This window comes from Gopherus flavomarginatus, chromosome 4 (assembly GCF_025201925.1).
Source record: "Gopherus flavomarginatus isolate rGopFla2 chromosome 4, rGopFla2.mat.asm, whole genome shotgun sequence".
In the NCBI taxonomy this organism is placed as follows: domain Eukaryota; kingdom Metazoa; phylum Chordata; order Testudines; family Testudinidae; genus Gopherus; species Gopherus flavomarginatus.
In genome coordinates this window covers 110,453,549-110,475,317 of record NC_066620.1, presented here as the reverse complement: position 1 = coordinate 110,475,317, position 21,769 = coordinate 110,453,549, and the positions used below count along the sequence as shown (strand labels likewise).

General features: G+C 40.0%; 1 protein-coding gene and 1 long non-coding RNA gene across 14 annotated transcripts in view; one reads left to right on the top strand and one right to left on the bottom strand.

The window, feature by feature from the left end:
* REPS1 (RALBP1 associated Eps domain containing 1) overlaps positions 1-21,769 on the bottom strand; it is a 108,056-nt gene that overhangs the window by 26,810 nt on the left and 59,477 nt on the right. For 8 of the 13 annotated variants that reach the window (XM_050949561.1, XM_050949553.1, XM_050949554.1 and 5 more), the window contains 2 exons: positions 10,424-10,563; positions 742-822 (listed from right to left, as the gene is read on the bottom strand). In XM_050949561.1, coding sequence (XP_050805518.1) covers positions 742-822; positions 10,424-10,563 — 221 coding nt within the window. The remainder of the gene's footprint in view (positions 1-741; positions 823-10,423; positions 10,564-21,769) is intronic. The other 5 variants (XM_050949555.1, XM_050949556.1, XM_050949560.1 and 2 more) reach the window with 3 other exon arrangements.
* LOC127049354 (uncharacterized) overlaps positions 1,572-21,769 on the top strand; it is a 33,029-nt gene continuing 12,831 nt past the window's right edge. Inside the window, exon 1 of the long non-coding RNA XR_007773954.1 lies at positions 1,572-1,709. This is a non-coding gene — a long non-coding RNA (uncharacterized LOC127049354). The remainder of the gene's footprint in view (positions 1,710-21,769) is intronic.

Here is a 21,769-nt window from a genome sequence, read left to right as displayed (position 1 = left end):
AGTTATTAAATTTTTAAAAATCATTTATATAATCTAAGATTTTATGAAATTAAACAAATTTAATACAGTAAGATATGTACTGGCCCCTATACCTAAGCAAGGTGTTAACTACTAATCACTATTCACAGCACTGCTGCAGTTTCTAATGCTGCAATTAGTGCAGTTGTACTATTGCCAGAGTAACTTGATAGCAGCATGTATGAATGACTATAAAGTACCACACCAATTTTGGAATATAACAAGAACATGAAGTTTTATATGGATGTTCAGATAATCTGGATAAGTCCGTTATGAGTCTTTATGTGCACAAAACCAACAAGGCGTAAAGAGAAGACAGCTATTCTGAAGTCCAAGTTTGGGTGACATAGCTGAAGGATTTAATAAGACTATTGGTTCACTGTGGTTCTATGGATTATATTTTGTTTACATTCAAAATGTTTTAAATGAAGTGTAATAAAATGTATACACCAATCAGTAAGTGTGTCACAAATCATTTCCTTACACAGATTTGATAGCACTTTTATCACATCAAAAATCAAGAAAAACATTTCCTGTACTAAGCTATTAAGAGTGAATGGAAAAAAAGGAAATCCCTCTTTCCATCATAAGTAGACAAAATTAATTAGCCTGCCACCAGTCCCAATCAAGCAAGAATCATGCACAATAGCTAAAAACACAATGTATGAAAATTCAGTGTTAATAAAATTAATTTCAAACAAGCAAGCTAAGTGATTGACTTACAGGATCAGCTGGTGCAATGTTAGAATCAAATTGGGTCAGAGTTTGTGAGCTTGAAGAGCGTTCACTAAATGTCTCCCACTGCTGAACAGACAGAGGAGAGACAAGTCAGCATGATGAGAAAGATGAGTAAAAGATCATTGGAGAAGAAACTTAGCATAGTAGTTCAGAGGTTGCACTGGAGTTTGTTTGTGCATCCTATTGGCTTGACTTGGAACAAACAACACACATTAAGGGAATATTTCACAGTTTCAATAGGACATTGATATGCAACCAAAAGTATTACCTTTCTCTAAAGTTCTGATCAGAACTGCGTGCACCACACTGAAAATGTATATATGCACACAATTTAGAAGCTTTTTATGTGAAAGAAATATGCCAACTGTTGATATACATACAAGATAAAGAAATGGTTAAAACATTCAGATTCTGTAAAAACAGAAATGGTGCTACATCTTGTACATATTCATAACTATAAATCCTATGCAGAGGCTTCTTATGTTTATATAGTGGCAAAATCAAAAAAGTGTTTGACATTTAGTGTTTATAGTACTCTCGCAAAAAAGTCATAAAACACTGAGTTGAGTATAGACTATTTTAATTAAAACAACCCAATTTGACTTGCCAGTGAACCCCCTGAGAAATTATTCTATTCTGCATGAGCACATTTTTTATTTTTTTAACAAAGGTGCATAAGTTTTTAAATTATAACTGAAACAATGCAAGTAATTAATGAGTTCAAACACATTTGAGTTTATCAACCAACAAGTAGTCAACCTCTGATCAGCTTTACAAGATATGGGCCATGCTATATTACAATACGTAATTGCCAAACAAGATCCTCGTGCTTTTTTTTTCAGGGGGCTGGGGGGAGAATGCAGCTGCAACCGGAGCAATTGAGAATCAAAGATCAAATTACTCTTTGCAAGAAGAATGCTGAATGAGTTACATGTCTTGTAATTAGCAGAATGGTGAGTAAATATTAGTCAAACTTTATTTCAAAATACTGGATCAGCAACTTTGGGAGAAATGTAAAGTTTTTTTTTACAATAAGGTGTTAGTATCCGCATTGAAATCATATATTCCATTGTCCAATTCCTATAAAATGGAACATTTCCAGAATATACAGAACAGAAAACAGTATTTAAAGGCAAACCATACTCATGCATTGCCTACTACCAAGCCATTTTCTAGGGATTTGTCTGCAAATGGAGCTACTCCAAGTGTGGACACATTTATTGCGGAATAAGAATGCCAGGTTCCTGTGTAGCTTAACCCACTTTAAAAGTACATCAAGCAAAACAGGAGCAAGGCACACTTATTCTGAAATAACTGTCCAAACATGGAGATATTCAGGAATACTTGTTTTTGAACAGCTATTCCTGAATAACTCCATGAATAGACAAGCCCTTATATGCCAAACTTCAAACTTTCAATTAATAGGCATAATCTTCAAATCCACATTAAGCCAGTATTTTATGAGCAAGTAAGACTCAAAGTATCTGTGTTACAACTAAAAGCAATGCTAGTTCTTCCATCTCTTATAAGGTACATATCAAATACTGGTATTAGCACGGATATACCTGTATGCTGAACCATAAGATCCTATGTTAGATTGCTTACCTTATAATTATACTTCTTGAAAGACAGTGCATGACACTCATTCTTGGATCTCAGATCACAAGTGCCAGACAGGCAGAACTCCTTAGGGTATTAATGTTTTGTTTTTATATGTAAGCACAGAAGAATGGGGCCTTGTCTACACTTATCGGGAGATCGACAAGTGATGACTGAGGCACTGGCAGTCGATTTAGTGGGTCTAGTGAAGACCCGCTAAATCGAATGCAGATCGCTCTCCCATCTGTACGGAGAGATTTTGGCAAACCAGTAAAGCGCCTTAAACCACTATGGTTTATTGCTAAAAGCAGCCAAGTCAGCAGGCCATAAAGTGGCTATGCAGCAGCCTCAGTTTGACCAAGGCAGGAGGGGAGGGGGTTTTGAGTGCCATAGAAAGGGCAGCTTGACCCCATGTCCTTCCTGATAAGAGTTGTGTTGAAGTTGCTGATACATGCTTTTTAGAAGAGCAGGATGTGCCCTCAGGAATGTGTCTAACAGGGTTTCAAGGCTGCAAACTCTGGGGGAAAAAAAACACACCTGGTTAATCAATAATGAGAAGAAAGCCTCTTGATAGACCGTTGCAACTGCTTGCTTAACAAGTTTTCTTTTAAGTGACGTCATTGTATTACTAACGTATAAATAAGGGGAAAAAGTTTGAGGTAGTGGGACTGGACTCTCTCTCTGGATGCATCTTGTGTACCCCACTGCTGTGCCACTCAAGAGCCACACTCAGCTTCAGTAATTATCGAGGATTGGGAGTGTTTTATTAATCTGTTGCTGACATGTGTAAGTGCTTAAGACTAAGTTAAGTTTAGCTTTAAGTGAAAGCACTAGTGTTGTTCTGTTGTGCCAGCCATCTATCGGTCGGTCGGCCGTGTCTCCCGATTTATTTCCTGACCACCTCACACAGAATAAGTTACCAAGAGCTTTGGGTTGAAAGAACCCCTGGTAACAACGTCAACTTCTGTACTCCACTGGATTGAGAAGAGTAAGGGGAATCGACGGGAGAGTGTCTCCCGTTAACATCACATAGTGTGGACCCCGCGGTAAGCAGATCTAAGCTATGACGACTTGAGTTACGCTATTCACGTAACTCAAACTGCGTAGCTTAGATCAACTCTTGCCTGTAGTGTAGACAAAGCCTCAGCCATTCCCACTCCACACTGGAATAATGCTCAAAGTCAACACACCTTGTTTAAAGCATAAATTCCATGGGCAACCCTATCACTAAAGGATCCTATATAAAGAGCTGTTAGATCCTACCAAATTGTGTTCATTCTGGAACCTTTTTATGTCAAGAGTATTGAAAAAGATCTCCAAGGGATGGAAATGCAGCAGGCATGGGAAGAATGTTGGCAAAACAACAGACTCAGTAAGGTGGAATTCCATTATCAACTTGGACATGACTGAGTTCACAACCTTATGAAACACTGCAGAAGGTAGGCCATTAGCGCCTGAAGCTCGCTCTACAATATGAAGTCATTACCACCGAGAAAATGACCCTTTAAATTAGAAACCTGATTTCACATGTACCAACTGGCTTAAAAAGAAACCTATCAGCTTTGTCAAGAATACATGAAGATCCTGACACCAGCAGCTTCTCAATAAAGTATTGTAAAAGGGTCTTTCAAATAATCTATTTAAGAATAGTTTACGACAGCCTAAAAGGGCAGCCAAATGAATACAGCTGGAGCAGAGGCCTTGTCTCCATCGGACACTCAGGAAAATTAATCCAAATTAACTAAAGGTGTGAATCTAAAGTGGATTAAACTGCATTAAATTTCTGTTGAAACTCTCATTCAGACTTAAAGTAGCCTTAGTTTGGGTTAGTTAAATTTTTGAATCAAGACAAACCAAATTAAGTCCACTTTACATTCCAATGAGATTTTTGACATGAGTTCAATGCACTTTAATCTACTTTAAATTCACACCTTTAGTTAATTTGGATTGATCTTCTTGAGTATCCCTGTACAGACAATCACATTTTGATAGCTGAAGTATTTTGCACAAGCCAAATGAAGCTGTTCACGTGGGCCCATTTGCCCCCCACTGAAAATGTTTTCTCACTTATAACTGAAGTTCCATCTTACAGATGGGTTCTGAAGCCATGCGAGGCCTTTAGATGCTACTTTTGAGACACCATGCCTATGGAGCTCTAAACTGGGTAAGGCCAATCTGTCCAGGAGCCTCTACACTGGAATAGAATGAGGTGTCCTGACTTCGAGCAATAACTGGTGGCAAAACCTCAGTCTGACAGAACTGGTTTTGGCCACTTGCAAATGAGTTAAGAATCATACTTGTCTGGTCAGTTTGGGGTTATTCATATAAAACTTTTGTACCTCCTGAACTCTGCTAGGACACTTGTTTCCACAGGCACTAACTGAAGGGCATATAGGATCCTCCTTTTCCCAACGGGAAGAAAAAATGTGACCTGTCAAACTGGTCTCTTCTCCCTACCACAGGCAGAATATTAACTTCCTTTTCATGTGAGGGGAAAAGCTTCACCTTCTGTGTTTTACATTAAAAGAAAATCGGATGCACCACTTCCTGAACTAGAAACCACTCAATGAGGATTTACTAGGATTGCCATCAGTCCATAAGAGTGTGTTCCTTTGCCACCTGATACATGGCAATGAGGAATGTCTTATGGGACAGAACTCGCTCATGCCCACATCTTAGTGGTGCAGGAAATGTGACACATTTTGACACTCTTGAGGAAAAATGGGACTAGATGACAGGGGATGGAACAATTGATAAATCGTCCTGTTTGTTCATTGCCTCTGAAACATCTGGCACTGGTCACTGTCAGAAGACCCATGGCCGTTCTTAAGCTGCATGTTCAATTGTTTAAACCAGAACCAGCTTTTGGTTAACAGGTCTCCAATCATCTTTGATCTCATCTCTAGAAAATGTCTCCTGTTCATGGAGAGAGAAGTTACTTGGGTGGAGTCACTCTGCAGGGGGTTCCTGGACTGATACTAAAGCACACACAAACATGAAGGTACGTCATCTGGACAAAGTCTCTGACCTCTGCTTCTGCTGGGATTTCAGAATTCACTAAGTTGTCTTCAGATGAAAAGTGTCATGGGTATTATGAAAACTTAAATGGCCAAGAGATCCAACATTCATAACAGGTCTAAGTAATTGCCTGCTGGCATCAAGTTTGACTCTGAGGGATTATTTCTAGAAAAGCCACAGTTGTTCCCCAGGATGCCTTTGTACTCAAGGTATATGTGTAGCCAGATAGGACACCACTGAACAGCATTCCCTTCACCCAGATAGAAGATGCAATAACCTGCTCATCCATTAAATAATTGCCTCAGAATTCTCAAGGGATTGAGCATGCTGCCAAAATCTTAAGAGACAGATAAGGAAGTCACAAAAAATAATAAACTTCAGAATGAGTAAGTGCTTAGTCTAGGAGAAAAGAGTTTTGGACTCTCCAGAGCACCAAGTTAGAGGATAAAGACCGTTTAAAGCACCAAGTGAGAGGGGACCAACTGATCTGTTGAGTTAAAGAAGGAAGAAGCCAAAGTGCTTAACATCCAAAGTAAAGGTCAGACCATGGAACTGAAATTCATGAGATGTGCTGAGGCTAGTACCTGATGTGTATTCCCAAGCTAGCAGTGGTGAGTGCAGCAAAACAAGTATAAAACAAGGACCCAAGCATAAAGCTGGAAGGAGTAGAGCAGAGGTTCTCAAACTGTGGACCACCAGTGGTCCGCGAGCTCCATTCAGGTGGTTTGCGGATAGTTCTCTCTAAGGTGTGTGCCTGGGCAGCTGCACACAAGAGAATAAAAGCCATCCACCTAATTAGTAGAACTGTGCAGGTGCCTGGATTCTGGAAAGGACTCACCTGAAAGGTGAGGTGGTGGTCTTGGGGTGAAATGGTGAGGCATGTGGGAGTGGGAAGTGAGGTGAGAAGAGGGGGCGGGGGGGAATTTGGGATGTGCAGGGCTGCAGCAGCCAGAGAAAGAGGCAACTTTCCTCAGCTACAGGGCTGCGGCTGCTGGTGAGAGACGGACCTCCTTCCCAGCCTCAGCTCTGTGGTGGGGGAGATACCTCTCTTCTTCCCAGCCCCAGCTTCGGGGCTGCTGCGAGGGAAACACTCCCCTCCTTCCCAGCCGCAGCTCATGAGAGAGGGTACATCCATCGCATTAGACTACTCATATTAAAATACGAATTGTGTGCTTTATATTTCTAGAACAAAAAAGTTAATTACTTTTTTTAAATATAGTGCTTTTATCCAAAGTGCTTTACAATAGTTTGCTAAAGATACAAACATTTGGAAAGATCATTAAGTGTTCCGCTGAGACCTTAAGCAATTTTCAAGTGGTTTGCAAAAATCCAAAAAAAGTTTGAGAACCACTGGAGTAGAGTATAATGGATACCCAAATACTGTTGAAGCTGAATGCAGTGAAGACCTGGAGCAGCAGCTAAAGAGGCATAGCTCCTGCAGGGAGCCCCCCTCTGCATGGTCAAAGAAGATTTGACTAGGAAGGTTAAAAAAGCAACCGTTAAAGTGAAGAGTTACTGACTGAGCACCAGAGAAGTCCTTACAATCCTAAACACTTAAAAAAAAACTTGGAGTTCAGCACAAACTCTTAGGGAATTAAAATTAAGGAGTAAAAATCGTTAAGATAGCATCTTTCAAGAAGTATAATAATCTTGATGTTAAAAAATAAAGTTAATCACACTATCATTTATTTTAACTATGCAGCTTAAGAAATAACTAACTGCAATGTTAGTATAATTAGTCTTTGCTAGTATTCCTTAGCCTAGGTATTTTCCCAAATCCATGTAAGCTGTAAATTGGCACAACAAAATCTCAGACTCCCACAGCAATAGAAAAGAGCCCACAAGCCACTTCAGGTGAACAAAATTATTTAAGACAGAAGTGATTTCAGATTGTGAAGCAACTGTACTAGAGTAGTGAGGCTGTCTACCAGAAACCATTAAAGGTTGTTTCTTCTTTCTTGTTCTCCACACTAGTGTCCAGCTCAAGAAATAGGTATGTTATGGATTGCCAAATTACTGTGGCATCTATTACAATCAAATCTTTATTGTAACCATAGGTACTATATATTAGGAATACATCTTTTCAACAAATAATAGTATGACCATATGACCTTCTAATTCCTGACAAAATACTTTACCTATATGACTGTTTATACCTGCAAAATCCAGCTTACACAACGTAGATATAATTTAGCATTGGCTGGACACAGTAGGAAATCCAGAGATCATTAAAGTACAAATTATTTCTTCCAGATGCACTGTATGTATATGCAGGTACATTCACCTTTCAGTGAAATGTTATTTATGAAAATTGCTCAAGGTAATATGTTTACAAAGTGGGAACAATATTTCCTTTTTTCAGCTGAAAGTAACGATTTGCTGGGTCCCAGCAGGTGACATTTCAGGAGAATACGAACGTTTTTACTTGTTTTCTTCAGCCAAAATTTCACATATGGTGAAAACTGAGTTCAGACATTACTTGGCCTGAAATAGGAAAGTGTTATATTTAAATTAAGGTATTCTTGTTTAAGAAAGAGAGTGATGTTCTTGCAGCTTTTCTTTTAGCATGTTTCCATCGTGGGCACAATATGGAACTAGAATATTCTTATGAGCAAGAAATTAAGAGCCTAAATTTAGGCTCATAAATCTATTTTTAGGCACCTAAAACATCAGTTTTCAATAGTGCTGAGCATCTATTGTGGATCTTTCTGAAAACATCACGGAAGTCACTTAGGGACAAATGGGAGCTGCTGGATGATGAACATTTGCAAATTTAAGTCACTTATTAGGTGCCTAAATCTGGAAAATAACTTTAGGAGCAACTTATTTTTAAAAAATCTTGGCTTGTATCATTTTAGTCAAGTGTATGTAAAGTCAGTGTTACCAGAGTATAGAAAAAGAATTAGTAGTTCTCCTACTCTTCTAGCTCATGGAATGTTCACACAGAAAGCAACCTTTAAAGATAACTTGGGTTGCTGAATTCAAAAATTTAGAACAGATGTCCTGTTAAGCCTGATGCATGTTAATATTTCACAAAAGTATTGTTAGTTTACTTGACTGAAATCAGCTCACTAATTTATTACAGCTTTGAATTGTCTTACTAAAGTTTTTCAGGCAATGCCTTCCACTAGTGCCATCATAGCCTCAATCCCACCAAAAAAGTTATCTTGCTGGTGAGTTACTCATTTCAGGATTATAAAACATCTGCACTAAAAATGGCTCTCCATTTAAGATTTCTCGTGTGTCAGATGCAACAATTGTATTAGATGGTACATTGCTGTCCATTATACAACTAATTTACTAAAGGAATCTGTCTCAAACTTTGTGATGCTGTAGTCCCTCACTTCACATTTTGAAAGCAAAGGTAATAAGTGAATAACAAATTCAGGTTTGAAAACTGACTACTCGCTCAAACTGAGCTCTCCCACTCTTCTTCCTATTCAGTTTGTAAAAACTATTCCCTACTGAAATGAAAGATTTCCTGCATTTGGCAGCTCACTGACACTGAATGTATGAGATATCTGGGGCAAACAGTTAGAGAGAATCAGGTAGTTAAGCGCCCCAGAGCCTAAACACCCACAGCCTTGGACATATGCAGAAGCAATCCTGGAGAACTCCATGACACTTTCATTGCAAACAGCCTACACTCAATGAAACGTATACAGTACTTTGTGGCTCTACTGCAAATGAAATATTCTTCTAGGGCAAAATCACTTTACATGCTAGACTATAGCTCCCATTATTTTTGTACCTTATTGTAATAACCAGTATTTCCAATACTCTTCTAGTTTTTCTGCACTAAAGTAATATAGATTAAACCCTACATCATCTTATTTATATTATGGTAGCACCTAGGAACACCAGTCTTGGAACATATGGACCCCATTGTGTTAGGCACTGTACAAACAGAACGTTTTTCCTTGCCCCAAAGAGTTTACAGTGTAACACCAACAGGGGGAGGGATAACGCAGTGGTTTGAGCACTGGCTTGCTAAACCCAGGGTTCCGAGTTCAATCCTTGAGGGGACCATCTAGGGATCTGGGGCAAAAATCTGTCAGGGACTGTACTTGGTCTTGCTGTGAAGGCAGGGGACTGGACTCAATGACCTTTCAAGGTCCCTTCCAGTTCTGAGTTAGGTATATCTCCATATAATAAAATAGCTCTAAGAATTAGCAGGTTTGTATCCTGTGTCTTAGGCCATATTGTCAGATCCGTAGAAGCAGGCTGACTCTTCAAGCTAATCTTGATAAAAGACAATGAAGACAAGGATACTGAAGCACACAGTGGTGGAATAAGTTGCTACCTTTGGTGATGTATCAAAAACTGAAATCTAAGTAAGATTATTTGACATGGTGTAATCATAAGTTATTTAGATACTGCTTTGTTAAGTACCAAGGACACACAATATAAAAATGACAGTTAGTAAAAAGTTAAAATGTTAGCAACAGTAGCTTTAATTTCAAAGTAATTTGTGACCCTGAATCACCAAATAAAATGGGTTCTTTATTCTGCTGATAGTGTTTTAGGTTTAAGCTTTCACTTAACATCATCATTAATGAGACTTGGAAATCCCCCTGGAGATAACTGCACTGCCAATAGGAGTATTTTGTAACTTTGCATTGGCCTCAGAAGCCTTCAAAGTACAAGATGTGGAGGAGTCAGTTATACACTAACCATTTATTATTCAGCAAGCACACTACAAGAACACTGTATTAAGGTCAAGCAGAATTTAATTAATGATATTTTATACATCACCATGCTCCCTACTGATTTGGGAGAAAGGAAATATTACCTTCAATATGATATTTTAAATGCTTACGATTTTCCTATGTCTTAGTAAGATTAACTGCTCTGTTGAAGACATTCTTCAGAGCCAGCATACATGCCTATGTAATCATGCAAGATTTCTAATAAGAAATGCTAGAAAGTTTAACTCATTTAACTTGCAGTTTCATGTTGTAACATTCTATATATGATGAAACATGAACCTATACACAGTTTAGTTAGTGGCCACTAAATACTTCTCAAATAAAACAAAGCTTTTACTAACCTCGCTGCTCTGATTCAGTTCCGGCCAGGTCTGGTTTAGGGATGGCATTGATGGAGACTTGCTTGGAGGTGCTTCTGCTGGAGAGCTGGAGTAACCTATCTCACCAGACTGATCTCCAACTTCTGAAATGACAGGAACCACTATAAATCAAAACAAACATTTAATCAATCTCTGTTTGTTGAAAAGCTGCTGATACCTCATGGAAAACGTAGGCTATGTCTACACTACTAACCTCAGAGCAGCAGAGCTGTACTGCTGCAACTGTGCCACTAACGTCTCCTGTGTAGCTGCTCTGTGCCAGCAGGATAGAGCTGTCTTGCTGATAATTAAACCATCCTCAACAAGCGGCAGTAGCTATGGTGGCAGAAGAGCATCTCCCACCGACATAGCACTGTTCACAACAATGCTTTTGACGGTGAAACTTATGTCAATCAGGGGTGGGTTTTCTTCCTCACATCCCAACTGACAAAAGTTTTGCCAACATAAGTGCCAGTGTAGACAAAGCCTCAGTTATCTTTTATTCTGCACCCTAATATTCCTTATTTGCCTTTTAGACACCTACATGAAACCATCTCCATCTGCTTCTTCAATTGGTTCTTACAGAAATAGTTTCGTTACTGAGAGGACAAGCATCTAATAGTGCTTTACATCTTAAAATGCTTTACAAGTACTAATTCTTACAACACTTGTGAGGAAGCAAAGTATCACTCCCATTTTACAAATAAGTGATTTGCCCAAACAAACAGTGGCTGACAGACAACTCAAGAGTTTCCACTCTTAATTCCCATGTTCTAACCTTCAAGGAGTATTGCCTCTCCCAGGATCCTCTTGAAAAACTAGAACTTGAAGTATTAGTCTGTATCTTACTCCTCTTATTGCTTAATACCCATGGGCTGCACACAATGGAGGCTGGGGGAGGCTAAGTCTCCCCAAACCTCATGCCATTCCAAAATTTGGAGGGGGAGAAGGACAATGGCAGATCACTGCACAGCCCCATGGTGTCTGTACCCAGGTGTCCCAAACTGGTTGGAAAAAAATCTCCCCATCACAGCCGCGAGGAGCTGTCCCTCCCTATTGCGGTCTCAGAGCCACAACAGGGGTGGGAGGGAGAAGAGTGAGAGGGGGATATGTCCACAGGGAAAGAAGCAGAGCAAGGGCAGAGCCATGGGGGCAGGGGCAGAATGGGGCCACAGGTGGAAGGAGTGGAATGGGGAAGGGCTCCAGGCTTAGTGCTCTGGTCAGGACTGAGTGCTCCGCTGTGGTTCTGGCCAGGGATGAGAGCTTGATTCCACCTGGGGCTTAGCTCTCAGCCTCCATACTGACTGAGCTCTCAGATCCTCTGTCCCAGCTGAGGCCATGGGGGGAAAAGGAGTCGAACTCTCAGCCTCCCTCACGCTGGCTGGGGCCACAGAGGGGCTGGGAGCAGTGAGGAGGGGTGTGGCCTTGGCTGGAAGAGGCAGGGCAGGGGGATAGCTTCCTCAAGGGGAAACTTCACCCACTGCCCTGGTTAATATCCCAAACAGTAAGGGCAGATTCTTGTAAATTAAAAATATATTATACAATTTTCTAATCTTTAATGAGGCACCAGTTGTTTTAACTTTATTTAATCTCAAGAGTCAAGATTTCTGGGTATTAACACAGTGATGGCAAAAGTTCAACTAGGGACTTCCGTTTCCTGGTGGTATAACATAATGAGCAATCTGTTTGATAGTTTAGAGAATGTGTATTACACCATTATGAGACAAATTTCAAATGAAAAAAGTAACAGCATTTCACCTAAAATCAAGACCATATTGGATATCAAACTTCCAGTATGAACAGAAACAACCTCCTTACTTGAAAGGATCAAAGCAACAGACATCAATACTGAGAGATTAACAAACATCAATACAAACTGTAATCTGAATACAAAGACATATGAAAATATAAAAGATCTATTAAACCACCTAGTCTGCTTCCTGATATCAAAGAACTGTTCCCTACAATATATTCACTGTTTGGGTTAGCCTTCTTTTAAACAACTCAAGCAGTTGGGCTTCCCTTCACTAATTTTTGGAGATTACTACAGTTTAACACTTGTCACATTTATGATGTTATTTATTCTGTTTTTTCCTTAATTTCTCTCCCTTTACCAAGTACTACTGAATAATCCATCTCCCTTTATGGCATTAAGGCAGGGGTAGGCAACCTATGGCACACATACCAAAGGCATCACGCGAGCTGATTTTCAGTGGCACTCACACTGCCCATGTCCTGGCCACCGGTCCGGGGGGCTCTTCATTTTAAATTAATTTTAAATGAAGCTTCTTAAACATTTAAAAACCTTATTTACTTTACGTACAACAACAGTTTGGTTATATATTATAGACTAATAGAAAGAGACCTTCTAAAAATGTTAAAACGTATTACGGGCACACAAAACCTTAAATCAGAGAGAATAAATGAAGACTTGGCACACCACTTCTGAAAGGCTGCTGACCCCTCCATTAAGGTATCCAACAAGTTTTTGAAGCATGTAAATCCTCCCCCCACATTTTCTTCATTCATATTATTCATTCTTCTTCATATTATATTACAGAGCAGTAGCACTGTACGCTCTCCCTTTGCCCAGCTCCCAAAAATCATGTAACATCTAAGTTTTGAAGTTCCAACTTCTTTGCCCACCTGGGCCTCAAACTGTGGGTATATCTATGTTGCAGCTGGGAATAAGCCTCCCAGACCAAGCAGACACACTCATGCTATCTTAGCTTGAGTTAGCATAGCAAAAACAGCAGTGTGAATGTTGCAGCTCAGGCAGCTAGTCCAAGTCTCCGCTGAAGCTGCAAAGACTACACTAGTATTTTAGTGTGCTAGCTCAACTGAAGTTAGCAGTCTGTTACCCAGGCTGAGAGACTTGCTCCCAGCAGCTGTATAGACATATCCTAAAACACGGATTCTCCATACACTGATATAATCTGCTCGGAATGAATTTCAACTACTGTCTGGCACCATTCCCTCTTTGGGGAAACAACATTTAAAGAGTTATTTAGGGTAAAAATTTAGATCTACAGTGTGCCTCAAGCAACATTAATGGGGCCAATGAGAGTCATTTACACACATACTGCAGGACTAAGGCTGTGTTTAGACAAGACAAGAGTATTTACAGGCAACTTGATGTCAAAATAAGCGGGTGCTCCAGGTAACATACTATGGTTACTGAACTGCAGAGTACACATACAATTAAAGTTTGAGTCCTGCTCTCAGAAGTGTTCTGAGAATGTGCTTCAGTTGCTCTGTCTGAATTCTGCAATAGCTCCTTCCGGAATTTTGTCCTGATAGCAAATCTTTCGGTTTAAGAGCCAATATTCCAAAGTACTCTAAAATCTGCACACATTTCCAGATCTTATTTTAGCAGTACTACCAAGGAAATTAGCACTGAAGAGGAAACACAAAAGACTTGAGTAAAAGGCAGCAGCAGGGTAATGTAATCTTAGCGCACGCCCCCATTGCAAAATTAAGTCAACTTAAGGGAGGTTGACCTACAATAGCCACTGCAGTAATTAAATAGTCTTTTTGTTTCTACAGTATGCTCCTTCTGTCGGCAGTGCACGTCCTCACCAGGAGTGCTTGTACTGACAGCTCAGGCTGTCAGCCCCGGGGTGGTGGAACTCCAGCTGTCAAAGGCATCAACAGGCAATGTAAGCAATGCAGTGTTACATGGACACTGCACTGACTAACTACATCAACCTAAGTGCTATGCCTCTCACATACGTGGATTTATTAGGTTGATACAGCAGGCAAATTAAGTCAGTGAGAAGAAGATTGTAGTGTAGATGCTTACACAGTTAGGTCGATGTTTCCCCTACAAACTGCTATAGGAAAAAAGCAAGCAGTGAACAAGCTATTATAAACATTTAAAATTGATACTCTATCTCTGACTATTTTCATACAACTTTTTCACCCTTGTTAAAATGAAGATCCTGGGGCAGCTTTAATTGTGATAGTACAGGGGTCAGCAACCTATGGCACATGTGCCAAAGGTGGCATGCGAGCTGATTTACTGTGGCACGCTACTGCTGGCCTGGATGGATGGAACCCCGAGCCGGCAGCAGGCTTAGCGGGGCTGGCAGCCGGGATCCCAGACTGGCCGCAGGCTGAGCGGTTCAGCCCGTGGCCGGCCCGGGGTCCCGGCCGCGGGCCCCTGTAAAATGTATTACTGGGATGCAAAACCTTAAATTACCATGAATAAATGAAGACTTGGCACACCACTTCTGAAAGGTTGCTTTCCCCTGTGGTAGTATTACTGCCCCGCTATAATACTGCTGGGCCAGAATAGTGCTATTGGTGTAAGCTGAGGGTCATCTGGTAAAGTTACAGCACCCCAATAAGGATCTAATATTCAAATTGCTCTGAAGTCTATGTACATATTCTGATAGTGTTGAAAACAGGGGTTGGGGCAGACTTTGGGAACATCAGAAGAACACCAATCAAGATAAATGGATCAATTCACATCTCTGAGCTACTGTGTCAAACTGGATTCATCAGGGGAGGGGGGAGAGGTGGGAAAGAAGGGAGAGTGGTGTTCAGATTCATCCCAGAACATCCCACTGAGATGAATAGTTCACTTCACCTCTCTGCAATCCTCCCATGCTTCAGAGTTGTGTAATGCCCTGTCCCTCTCCATTACCCTCTGAAGTAGAGTACGGAACCTGGGGTTCCCACTGCTTTCCCTTGTTGACTTCAGTGAGCATGTGAGCTCCTCACACCCCATCAGTAACCACCTATCATCCTCTTCCCAGCCTCTCCAGCACTACCGTAGGAATGGAGAGATCAGGGGGAAGGCAAAGCTGGTAATGGAGTAACACTGAAGTGTTCCGAGGAAGTCTCCCAGTCTCCCTCACAGGTACCCCAACAAAGCCCTCCCACGATTCACTAACATCACTTCCTCAAAAACATAAGCGAAATTCACTGGCCAAAACTAACAGAAATGGTTAATTGGCAGTGCCATGTATGCTTTGAGAATAAATACACCTCTTAATGTCAGGAAACAAAGAGCCCCACCATTCCCAACCCCACAACTGCCCTTCTTAGTGATTCTCCAACCCACTGACAGACATCATATCACCTTCTACATAATACAAATCACATGGGCTAAAAACACAATCTCTGCTTTCATTTAAAAAACAATCACCCAACTTCAGGAGCTGGAGCTTTAAAAAACCCAAATATCACAAGATGTGTCATAAGATAAATTTCCAAGAATTGGCAATATTGGGATTTTCTCCTCCCTTTGCGTGCTTGAAGATTTGTATACAGAAGTCTGAATCATGCAAGTGTTACCTTAAGAGTATTTTAGGGAAAAAAGATAATTAAAAAGGTTTGTGTTCAGAAATTTTGTATAAAAGTTATTACTAGTGCAAAGTAAATACAATACTTGATATCAAATATAGGTAATTTTGCAACCCAGATAAGATAGGTATTACAACTATTAAAAGAGGATTTATTTGTTGCAAGTTGATTTTATTGTAACAGATTGCCACTGAAAGATACAACACTTTATAATGTCTTGCAGAAGGAGATCTGGCCAGAAGTTGGGGCTTTTAATACCTGGAAAGGTGATGTAAGAATTCTGACCCTAGGTCAAGGATTCTCTCAATTTTTTTGATGGCCTCAGTGTGGCCACCAATTCTAGCTGGTAGCTGCTCTGACAAATTTTCCTAAAATACTTAATTAACATTAGGAAAAACAAAAATATGCACATATACATATCCAAATCATTGTTTTATTTATGTAGGCTGGTTTTTTTTTTTCCAAATAAAAATAATGTACAGTTGTATTTTGGTGCCCTTGGCTGCTGCTGCCTCCCCTAGCTCCCCACGCATCGTCCCTGGCAGCCCACTGCCTCCCCCCACGGATTCCCCCTGGTCCCCACTGCCTCCCTGCACCCCCCACAATTGATCCACCTACAAGATCTTTATCAAGCATTCTTAAAACTACAGTACTCACCTGCTGAAGTGAAAAAACAGATTGACAGAGCCAGAAGAGTACCCAGAAGTCACCTACTACAGGACAGGCCCAACAACAACAACAAAAAAAAATAACAGGACACCACTAGCCATCACCTTCAGCCCTCAACTAAAACCTCTCCAGTGCACCAAAGATCTACAACCTGAATCTTTTTCCATATGATAACTATCCTTACACCTCTTGTCAACTGTCTATAATTGACCATCTTGATTATTGCTACAAAAGTTTTTTTTCCTGCTGATAACAGGTCATCTTATTAATTAGCCTCTTAGAGCTGGTATGGCATCTTCTCTGTATGTGTGTGTGTGTATATACACATACACACACACACACACACACACCCCTTATACGTTCCATTCTATGCATTCGATGAAGTGGGCTGTAGCCCACAAAAGCTTATGCTCAAATAAATTTGTTAGTCTCTAAAGTGTCACAAGTACTCCTGTTCATTTTGAGATCAGCATCCACTTTTGCTGAGGCAGAGCACCTGTTTTTTAAAAAACATTATTAAGAATATGTATGTATACATTTATTTCCTTTTCTTTTTAGTAACCTAAAATCAAGAGGTTGGTATGAAAATTTTGCATATCTAAAAATCTTTAAAAATAGAAAGACTCTAAAGAAATCTAATGCCAACATTTTTATTTCACTCTGATCAGAGGCATCCAGGGAAAGATGATTATCTTTAATGTAGCTAGAAATTTCTCAGACTGACAAATGCAGTGATTTACAAAAAAATCATTAACTTAAAATCATTTTTAAGATTAAATCAGCATTTTAACCCATCTTCAGGTTACTGAAATTAATGGTACTATCTTTAGTTAAAATCATGCTTAAATCTGTTAAAAAGTATGTCCACAGCGGGATAGTGTGGGATTGAACCAATATATAAAGGGTTAAATTATCATGGCTAAAGAATATATATGCTTTGCAATTTGTGTGAACTGCAGGACCTACTGGCAGGTGTGGGAAGGCCTTGAAAGAATACAGCTTAATTGGAAAAACTGGACCTGGAAGGGAATTGATAAGATAGTAGAAAACTCCTTGAAGAGAATCCAGTTACCAAGGGTGGTTTTACTCTGTTTTAACAAGGAAAAGAATTAATTGAAGGGCTTCAGTCACACAGTATGCAATAGATAGGATATAAACGGGTAAATTCTTACTTTTTGTTGCTGGTTCCTGCCTACCGAGTGCCAGCCTATATGCATGTGAGCGCCACAGGCCTACTCCTGTTAATACTGGATCACTACTTATGACTAAGGCTCCGTGCCTGTCACGACGGTCGCAGAATTCATGGATTCCGTGACTTCTTGCAACCTTCGTGACTTCTGCAGTGGCCACACTGGCCGCTGCTAGAGCAGCTCTGCAGTCGTTGCTTGGGCAGTCTTGCAGTCAGCTGCACCGTCTGCTGCTCTGGTGTGCTTCCCCCTCCCCCCCCCCCGCTACCTCCCTCCCTTCAGCAGGGGCCTGAACAGTAGTGGGCCCCCTGCGGTTTTCCCCCTGAAGCGGGCCCCCGGCTCTCCCCCCCCACATAGTGCTCCCCCTGCCCCAGATTTAATCATAAGTATTTTTAGTAGAAGTCATGGAGTGGTCATGGGGCCATGAGTTTTTGTTTTTTTGCCCGTGACCTGATCCTGACTTATTAAAATAAGTATGATTATGCTGTAGCCTTACTTATGACTGCATGTTAACATATGAGTGTGATGATCAGACAGATGTTTAAGGTATATTTTGAGTACCTGCATAAAGACCATTAGGCCTTTAGATTTAATAAAGGAATTTATGGCTGAATGGTGTCATGGTAATACCATGTATGTATATATGAATAAATAAAACAAACAAAAACCCAAACACCACCACCACACTTTGGGGACTTGTCCAGGATCCCATTGACACTAATTTTGGTTGCTCTAGACCCTTGGACAGAACAGACAGCATCCAACTCTTCAGGGCCATTATAAGGATCTTTTACAGGGAATTTCAGTAAAAGAAAGGAAATGGAGGGTATATTAAGTACCTATGTATATACATTTTTGGCAAAGCATGGCAGAGGTCCATTGACTGCATGGAAATACTGACTAGGAGACCCCCATGGAAGTTATGGAAAAAACTAACTGCAGCTTTCTAAAATAATCACAAAGCAAAAAACATGCAGTTTGAATGCAGCTGTCTTTAAGGAACCGTATTTGGCGGCTACAGTTCTGCAGGCAAAGTGCACCATCTTGAGGAATGACTGTAGAAAACATAAGAATCAGCTCAGTGAAGTCATAGAAGCAGCAGCTAATAAGCTGAATGAGAAGACTAAGGACGTAGGTTCCCAAAACCTTGCTGACAGTGAAGCCTGGTAGGCTACAGCAGCACAAAGTGACATGCTGAAGCTAAAGTATAATACGCTAGATGTGGAAATATGTGAAATTAAAAAGGTGCTTCTGCACAAATTAAGAGAACACTGCAAAGTTTGAAGAGGATTGAACAATTGGGGTTAGCAGAGGTATTGGAAACAACATTAGATGAGAAGGGAAAGGAGGATCCTTGGTTTGATAACGAAACAGCTATGGAAGTACAGCTCTGTGCAGTACCACAGAATAGAACTCATAGTAGTCAAACAAATTATTTAAGTGGAGGTACCTCCCCAAAGCCTTAACAGCCATTTGAAGGAACAACAGCCATCTTAAACAATGGGTCCAAATGACCAACTATGCCGATTGCTTAGGCATGTAAGGCACATTTGCAGCAACTGCATAAAGACCATTCGGCGTTCAAATTTAATAAAAGAATTTTGGTTCAATTGGTGTTGTGGTGATACCTTGTATTATTATTACTATTCATAATTATTATTATTCCTACAGGTAGATTGAAGAATTAGGTAGGCTTTCTACAAAATATGGTCCAGGAGCAAAGGTTTAATTTAATAAGCTGGAAAGTACTGTAAGTTTACCACTTTCTAACTCTGACATTGTAAAATACTGAGAAATTAAGTCTGAAAAGCACCCACTCCAACCCCTGTAGAAATTTCATATTTTCTGGGAAAATTCCTCAGGTCTCCACAGATCCATAACCTATAAATAAGGCAACTGCTACTGCCAAACAGATATACCTTGATAGTCATCCAAGAAAGGAACAGATATAGCTTGTTTTTCTTATAAGGAAATGGCACTACTGCAGTAACCAGGCCTGAATGAAAATTTACAAAAAGAAAAAAATGGAACCGCTTCTCAATTATGTGACTGGTTTAAGACTCATACTCAGCTGATAGTGGAAGGTATTAAAATGTTACTCACATAACAGGAATTGAAATGTTAACTACTGCACATTTCAGTGCCAACAGACCATAAGATGTCATCCAAGCCAGCAGTCAACAAGAATACTGATATAATTTATTTATAAACATAAACAGCATGAGACTTCAAACATGCTAAGTGTAGATACAACTAGTCTGACCTGATGCTCCTGTATTTTTAATTCACATATTCCTTTCCTTCCCTGTTTGTTTTCACTCTGACACACCTTGTAAATTATTTAGAGGAAAATCTTACATACTTGCACAGCCCCTTGCACAGTGTGGTCCTGATCCTGACTGAGGCTCCTTAGAGCTACTATAATGAAAACGTAATCCTCCAGCTTTTGATATGTATGAGGAGAAAACTGTTGATGTGACCCCATTCAAATATTCAACACATCAGAGGAGAGCAATGTAGAACAAGATACTACAGGATCGTTACATACATCTGAGCCTCTGTTTCGATGATCTGGCTGTCCTTTCTGGCCTTAAACTCAAGATGTTGTAGACAGTATTTCTTCTCTAAATGTAGTAAGTAGTACATGAAAAGCTTACTTTTACTTGACATTTGATTATCTTCTTCCTCTATCGTTTACAATTCATCATGCTTGATGCAGTAAGACATGAAAGTCATCTCTGCCCCAGAGACTATACAATCTAGTCCAGTGATCCTCAAACTTTTGTACTGATGACCCCTTTCAAATAGCAAGCCTCTGAGTGCGGACCCCCCCTTATAAATATATAAAAAAGTGTTTTTAATTTAACACCATTATAAATGCTGGATGCAAAGCAGGGCTTGGGGTGAAGGCTGACAGCTCGTGACTCCTAGTTTGAGAACCCTTGATCTAGTCTAAGGTAGAAGCACTGTTTAAATAGTACACTGTATGATGAGGCAATGGTTTAATACAAGAATTGAAGGTAGCAGTTTAATTATGATTTGTTATATACTTTTTGTGATCAGAAAGTATGTGGTTATGCAATGTTTAAAGGAAGAATTTGGCCAAGACAACATGTGAGAGCAGACGGCGAGTTCCAAGCATAGAGCACAGCAGCATGGGAGACAAAGAAAAAATCAATCAAGGAAAGGACAGACAGCACTACGGGTGTTATTCTTCAGATCCTTGAAACAGAGGATGAGAAACTTGAATTTGATACAAGAGGGAAAAGTCAGTGATGTTACTCAAATCATTCTGCTCTAAAAATAATTTTCACAGTCCATTATTCGTCAAATTGTGGCAGCAACTAGAGGCTTCAATCAAAATCTGGGTTCCACTTTGGTTGATGCTCTGTACAGAGTAGAAGACTTAGTTGTTTGAGCATTGCTCTGCTAAACCCAGGGTTGTTAGTTCAATCTTTGAGGGGGGCATTTAGGGATCTGGGGCAAAAATCAGTACTTGGGCCTGCTAGTGAAGGCAGGGGGCTGGACTCGATGACCTTTCAAGCTCCCTTCCAGTTCCAGGAGATAGAAAGAATTGGAGATATACCTTTCTTTCTTTCGTCCAGAAAGCTTATTATCTGAGAAAAGCTTCATCCCATTTTGCCCAGACCAAAGTACAAATGGCAAGATATGCTCAAATACCATAAATTTAATTTGAAAAGAAAAAAATTCTTACATTTTTGTGAAGGCTGCTGGAAGCAAGTTTTACTGTAGTGTGGCTTTCACACAAGCATTACAGAAGCTCAATTTATTAATCTCTTTAGGCTGGTCTGCAGTAGAAAAGTTGAATCCATGTAATTTGATCTGCCAACTAAACTAAATGTATTAGCTTAGCGTAAATCAATATAAACAACTAACAGGTTTAAATGCATCTATAACTAGGGGCTTGCACTGGTGTAGCTACAACAATTGAGTTCCATCAGTAACTTTTGCTAGAGCCCTAAATCCTATTCAAAGAAAAGATCTTAATTCACTAAAGACTGAACATTTTACCGTAAGTGCACTCGAGTCATCCTGGTTAAATAAAATAGCAAGTGAACTCTAAGAATATTCTAGAGTTGCCTACATGAAGCAAGACAAAGCCTTTGCAAGCACAGCAACGATTGGTGGAGTGGGTCAGATA